A 7,067-nucleotide genomic window follows, 5' to 3' on the forward strand; every position below is an offset into this window, starting at 1 on the left:
TCCCTTTAGAATGGACATGAGCTGGGAGGAGCAACCCCACCCCCACAGCTTCTCCCATTACCGAGCGGCCTCTCCCTGACCTCTCCTTTCCTCCCCCAGGGTCACCGCCACAGCATCCAGTGTGGGCGCCGCTGGCATCCCCGCCGGAGGTGTCCTCACTCTGGCCATCATCCTCGAGGCGGTCAGCCTGCCGGTTCACGACATCTCCTTGATCTTGGCTGTGGACTGGCTAGTGTGAGTGTGGTTCGGGGGTTCGGGGGGCTCAGGGGTACTCCTGAGAAAGGGGATGAGCAACAGGGTCATTGAGAGCCTCTGAGCAGAAGAGAGGAAGGAAGGGGTTCTAGAAGAAAGGGGAGGGGACCTTACCTTGAGTGTTCCAATCAGAGGGAAGAAAGGGATCTTTGGGGTTCCAAGAGGAACCCCAGACAGGTAGCATGTCCCAGTGGTTAATAGAGCAGACTCTTAGACCAGGCCCCCAGAGCCACTGTTGCTAGCTATAATGACCTTGGGCAAGTACTTAATCTCCCTGTGTCTCAGTTTCTCCATCTGTAAAATGGAGAGAATAGTTCCTCCCGGAGGATTAGATGACTCAATACATGCAGCTTTCTTAGAACAACTACTTAGAACAGTAAGTCAGAAATGCTATGTAATTGTTAACTATCATGATTAAGCTGTTAAGAGTGTAAAAGATTAGAAGTCTGGCTTCAAAAATTAAATAGAGAGTTACCATGTGTCTTAGCAATACCACTCCTAGGTTTAAACCCAAGAGAATTGAAAACATGTCCACAAAAACTTGTACGTGAATGTTCACAGCAGCACTTTTTTTTTTTTTAATTCAACACCTTTTTAAAAAAATTAATTTACTTATTTGGCTGAGTCAGGTCTCAGTTGTGGCAGGCGGGCTCTCTAATGGTGCATGGGTTCTAGAGCACAGGCTCAGTAGTTGCGGCAAATGGGCTTAGTTGCCCCGAGGCATGTGGGATCTTAGTTCCCCGGCCAGGCATCGAATCTGCATCCCCTGCATTGGAAGGCAGAGTCTTAACCACTGGACCACCAGGGAAATCCCCATAGCAGCACTATTCATAATAGTGAACAGGTGGAAACAACCCAAATACCTATCAATCGATGAATGGATAAACCAAGTGTCATATGTCCACACAATGGAATATTATTCAGCAATAAAATGGAATGAAGCAGTGATACAAACGTACATACTACAACATATGACCCTTGAAAATATTATGCTAAGTGAAAGAAGCCAGACAAAAAGGACCACGTTGTATATGATTCCATTTATATGAACTGTTCAGAATAGGCAAATCTATAGACAGAAAGTAGATTAGTGGTTGCCTAGAGCTGGGGGATGGGAGGAAATGGGAGATAACTGCTTAATGGATACGAGGGTTTCTTTCTGGAGTGATGAAAATATTCTGGAATTAAATAGTGGTGATTATTGCACAACCCTGAATAAACTAAAAACCACTGGGTTGTATTCTTTTAAAGGGTGAATTTTATGGTATGTGAATTGTATCTCAATTTTTTTAAATGGCACACACACCCACACCAAAAGTATATAAAGAGGAAGGAAAAATATCCTGAGGATTCTAGGGACGAGAATTACCTGAGGGGAACTTAGTATTTCAGAAGAAGAAAGAGGCATTGATGGGTCTTCTGGGACCCCAAGGAAAGCGAGGCATGATTCTTTGAGGTTCCAGAAGGAACAAATTCTGTATTTGATTGGAAGAAGGATCTTTGGGGATCCAGGGAGGATGGAGGAGATCTTTGGGGTCCTAAGGCAGAGAAAGCCTGATGGGACACTTGGGATTCTAGGGGAAGGAAGGTGGGTAGGAGGCTTCTGGAGGAAAAGATCTTCAAGGTTCTAGAGGAAGGGATATTTGGGATCCTGGGAGGATGGAGGGCTGAGCTCCTAAGAGGAGTAGAACAGGGTTCTGTGAAGGAGGGCATGATGGGGACTTGAAGGTAACAGGCAGGGAGAGGGGAGAGAGTTGGGCCCTGACCCTTCCCCTCCCACTCACTTCCCCCTCACTGTTCCCCCTTCAGCGACCGGTCCTGTACCGTCCTCAACGTGGAAGGTGACGCCTTTGGGGCAGGACTCCTCCAAAATTACGTGGATCGCACAGAGTCCCGCAGTTCAGTGCCCGAGCTGATCCATGTGAAGAGTGAGGCGCCCTTGGCTGCGCTGCCAGACCACACCGAGGAAGGGAACCCTCTCCTCAAACGCTGTCCAGGACCTGCTGGGGACGCTGACACCTGTGAGAAGGAATCAGTCATGTAAATCCCAGTAGGGACCCTCCCTGCCCCAGCCGGGGGGTGGGGTGCTTTGGACATTGGAATCATGCGGCATGGATGAACGGACAAACAGGGCCTCTTGGAGAGTCCCACCCACACACTCGGGGAGCCACAGGCCTCAGGTTCCCTCCCTGCCATGAGATCTGGGAGGCCTCACTGCTGGGGTATATGTGTTTGCTTGTGTGTATGTGACTGTCCCCAAATCTCCCTAGTCCTCAACTCCTGTCCCCACCCAAGGCTAGGAAACAGCAAGATGGAGAAGTGGCGGCCTCCACACCCCATCCCGGGAGCCTGCATGGCCTCCTGTCTCAGGGCACAGGGCACCATGGGAAATTCTTCCCTCTTCGAGCAGAAGGATGTTCTGACAGGTTGCTGGCTCCTTTGATGGTTATTTTGGTGGCTGTAGCTCTAGCTCTGTGTGTGTGTGTGTGTGTGTGTGTGTGTGTGTGTGTGTGTGTTTTCTGTGACTCTCCACGGTACAATCCCACCCTGTCCCCAGGCCCTCTGTTCCCTTCACAGTAACAGAAACACTCCCGGGAACCCTGAGGGGAGACTGAGGACACACACTGCTGTTACTCCAGAGGATGTTTTTCAGCAATAAAATTGTCAAGTATATCTAATCAGATGTTTTCAAGAATTTGACTAAAAGTGCTAGCCACACAGAAAACAACAAACAACAACAAAATGATAAATTGGACTTCATTGAAATAAAATATCTGTTCATCAAAAAACATGCAGCCAAAAAATAAAAATATATATATACACACAACACTGTTGGAAACCACAGTGAGATACCACTACACACACTTATTGGCATGGCAACAAACAAAAGCAGTACCAAGTGCTGATGAGAATGTGGAACTGGACACAGCCCATGCATTGCTGGTGGGAATGCAAAATGGTCCAGTCACCTGAAAATCACTGGGCAGTTGCTTATAAAAACTGGGCACTTTAGAGCTTCCCTGGTGGTACAGTGGTTAAGAGTCCGCCTGCCGATGCAGGGGACACGGGTTCGTGCCCCGGTCCGGGAAGATCCCATATGCCGCGGAGCGGCTGGGCCCGTGAGCCGTGGCCGCTGAGCCTGCGCGTCCGGAGCCTGTGCTCCGCAACGGGAGAGGCCACAACAGTGAGAGGCCCGCATACCGCAAGACGACAACAACAACAACAAAAAACAAAAAAACTGGGCCCTTTAATATCAAAGTGTATTTAAAAATATCTACTTACCATGGGGCTCATGAGTCCCGCTCCTGGGGATTTACCCAAGAGAAATGAAAACTCCTATTCACACAAAAGCTGGTACACAAATGTTATAGCTGCTCTCTGTAACTGCCAAAATTTAGAAACAAATCAATTGGATTAGCTGGTACAATCATCATTCGATGGAAGCCTGCTGGGCAAAAAAAGTATTGATACACTCAACACGATGCATCTCACAGATAACATTTTGAGTGAAAGGAACCAGAAATAGTACATGCTTTATAATTCCATTTATAAATGAAGGTCTAGAACAGGCTAAACTGGTCTATGGTGAGAGAAATCGGAACAATGGTGACCTACGAGGATCTATATATAGATCAGGAGAGGGCACAAGGGAACTTTCTATGACACAGCAGATGTCCTATATCTTGATATGACTGATGCTTACACAGGTGTAAACGTTTGGAAAAATAAACTAACCAGTACACTTTAGATGTGTGCATTATGTACCCTAGGTACGTTAGCTTCCAGTTAAAAATTTTGTCCCACCTGTGGTAAATTCATTTCCAACTATAACCACGTCCATAGGAATGCAGTTACCCCTTGATAACTCTCACTATCCTAATAGTCCCAATAATGACTCACTCTTTTTTTTTTTTTTTAAACCCCCAATTTGCTGTTTGAATCAAAAACCTGTTCTGCAACTGTTTTCAGTTCTATTTGCGTCCCGGACGACACCAGTCAAGACTCACCTGTTCTAACAGGATCCTGTCTTGTGTATTGTTGAAGCATGTTACTTGTGACGGATATTCTCTCCCCCTTGCTAGGTCCCTATGTAGACTTCTGCCAGGTGCCTGGAGGCACCACCAATTATACATGTTACAGCTTTAGCACCTTTTTTGGGTTTATGTAGTTACTTCTGATCATTGCTGTGTGGCAGGAAAATATCATTCATATCTGATTCTGTGCACAATTGTGTATTGCACACAAACATAGCCACTAATGAGTTCATTAAGTGTTGAATAAATTAAGTAATTGTTTTCAATAATTTCTATTATGCCAGAAACCTTAGTGGGTTGTTACAGAAGTGTTTTATAAGAGTGTTAAATGATATTTGGGGAAATCAGTTGGGGTTTTTGGATGGAGCGAGGAGTGCATTATTTTCCTCACTTGAAATAGCTGTTTACTGCCCAATTTTCTATTTCATGCTTTTGGGAGAATGGATGAAATTTAGATGAAGAGGTATGCCTATTTAAAGAGATACACACCTACATGTGTAATATTTTGCATGTACAATCTATGTAGAAAATATATGTACATACAACTAACCGGGCCATGTTCCACCAAACAGTACTTACCCATTTTTAAATTTTCTTAAAAAATTTTTTAATTAAAAATTTTTCTTTTATTTTGGCCACGCTGTGCGGCTTGCAGGATCTTAGTTCCTCGACCAGTGATTGAACCCTGGCCATGGCACTGAAAGCACAGAGTCCCAACTACTGGACCACCAGGGAATTCCCACTTACCAAACTTTTTCTATTCCATTTTTAAAAATTGAAGTCTAGTTGATTTACAATGTTGTGTTAATTTCTGCTGTACAGCAGAGTGATTCAGTTACACACACACACACACACACACACACACACACACACACACATATACATTCTTTTTCATATTCTTTTCTATTATGGTTTATCACAGGATATTGAACATAGTTCCCCATGCTATACAGTAGGACCTTGTTTATCCATTCTGTATATACCAGTTTGCATCTGCTAAACCCAAACTCCCACCCATCTCTCCCACACCCCCTGCCCCCTTGGTAACCACAAGTCTGTTCTCCGTTTGTGAGTGTGCTTCGTAGATAGGTTCATTTGTGTCATATTTTAGAAAAATATGGAACGCTTCACGAGTTTGCGTGTCATCCCTGTGCAGGGGCCAAGCTAATCTCTGTATCATTTCAAATTTTAGTGTATGTGCTGCCAAAGCAAGCACTCTATTCCATTTTTTTAAATTGCTGAGCACATGCCATTAGTTTGCCTAAAATGCTGATCTAGGTCATATAGAAAGACTGGAGCCATGTCAAACCTCCTCGGTATTGATAGGGCCTCAAGTGACTCCCAGACCCTGTCCCCACTAGGATGTGCACTCCAGGAGGAAGCCACCTTTGTCCTGCTCGCAGCTGTATGTCCAGAGCACAGCAGAGGTCCTGGCACATAGTAAGTACTCAATATTTGCAGAAGGAATGAATTGGGCTCCAGCTACAGAGCCTCCTCGCTATAAGAGGCTGTTACCCTGGTGCAGACCCCGCTTCTGCTACCTACCAGCTATGTGACTTCGGGCAAGCACTGCCAGGTGTCACCATCTGGTGACAATGGCTGTGTTACGCCTCACCCAAAGGCCGCTGATGAAGGTTACATAAGAGCAGAAGAAAAAGCCCTGGAGAGCCACTCTCTGGAGCCTAGCCTCCATCTCCCCCACCCCTTTCTCCCCTGCCCCACCCACTCCTATTATTGGGACACCCCTCTTGCTTTTTCCCAAGGAGGCTGGCATGGGAGGAAGGGCTCAGGCTGGCCTTGGATTGGGCTTGGGCCCGGGTTCAAGCTCAGAGTGACAGTCTGGTGGGTAGGCAGCGTCATGACTCAGCTTTGTCTTCTAGTGACAGATCAGTGCTTCTAGGCCATTTGGCCCCTCTCTGCCATCTGCTTTTTGGGGGTCAACCTTATTGAGGTATAATTTACATACGATAAATTGCATCCCTCAAAGCAGACAACGGGATGGGTTTTGACAGATACATACACGCTTGAAAATCGATCACCACAATCAAAACACACAGCATTCCTACCCGCCCCCAAACTTCCTCGTGCTCCTTTGTTGTCTTTCCCTCCGTCCCCGCCCAGGCCCAGGCCACAGCTGATCTGCTTTTGGTCCCTAAGGATTCGTTTTGACGCTTTTAGAATTTCACATTAGTGGAATCATATGGTATATGGCTTTTTGCATTGGCTTCTTTGACTCAGCATAATGCTTTTGAGGGTTAGTCATATTTTCACACGTATCAGTAGTTCATTCCTCCACCCCCCGTGGCCCCCCCAACCCGTCTTAATCACTGAGTATTCCATTGTCTGGATGTACAGTTTGTCTCATGTGTTCACGGACATTGGGTAGTTTCCAGTTTGAGTTAACGTGCATAAAGGTGCATTTGTAAACATGTCTTTGAGTGCCGTTCACTTTTCAGAGCAAATATTTTGTAATATCCAGGGCCGATACCCGGAAGATTTGTAACTTGGTAAATGCGTTGGCTCATCCCACAGTCCCTGGGACCCCCTTTCCTCCCACTGTGCCTAGTGTTAACCCCTGGGCTGCTGGGCCAGGGGGAGACCCGGGGGGTCCCCGGGGAGAGCCAGGAGGGTAATAGTAGGGGACTCTTGGCAGTGACCATTTACCAATGGATTAATAACCCACAATTTAATGCTTCTGTGTTTAAGTTCACAGATGATATAACCCACAGGCACGTGATATTAAAAATGATTCCAATAAACAACAAGGTCCTACTGTACAGC

At 46.1% G+C, this 7,067-nt stretch overlaps 1 protein-coding gene across 1 annotated transcript in view; it reads left to right on the top strand.

The window, feature by feature from the left end:
* The window catches only part of SLC1A5 (solute carrier family 1 member 5), a 10,676-nt gene extending 8,370 nt beyond the window's left edge, over nucleotides 1-2,306 (top strand). Inside the window, exons 7-8 of the mRNA XM_007458490.1 lie at nucleotides 100-234; nucleotides 2,062-2,306. Coding sequence (XP_007458552.1) covers nucleotides 100-234; nucleotides 2,062-2,296 — 370 coding nt within the window. The 3' untranslated portion in view covers nucleotides 2,297-2,306. The remainder of the gene's footprint in view (nucleotides 1-99; nucleotides 235-2,061) is intronic.
* The last annotated feature ends 4,761 nt before the right edge of the window (nucleotides 2,307-7,067 follow it).

The sequence above is a fragment of the Lipotes vexillifer genome, unplaced genomic scaffold, assembly GCF_000442215.2.
Source record: "Lipotes vexillifer unplaced genomic scaffold, Lipotes_vexillifer_v1.1 scaffold371, whole genome shotgun sequence".
In the NCBI taxonomy this organism is placed as follows: domain Eukaryota; kingdom Metazoa; phylum Chordata; class Mammalia; order Artiodactyla; family Lipotidae; genus Lipotes; species Lipotes vexillifer.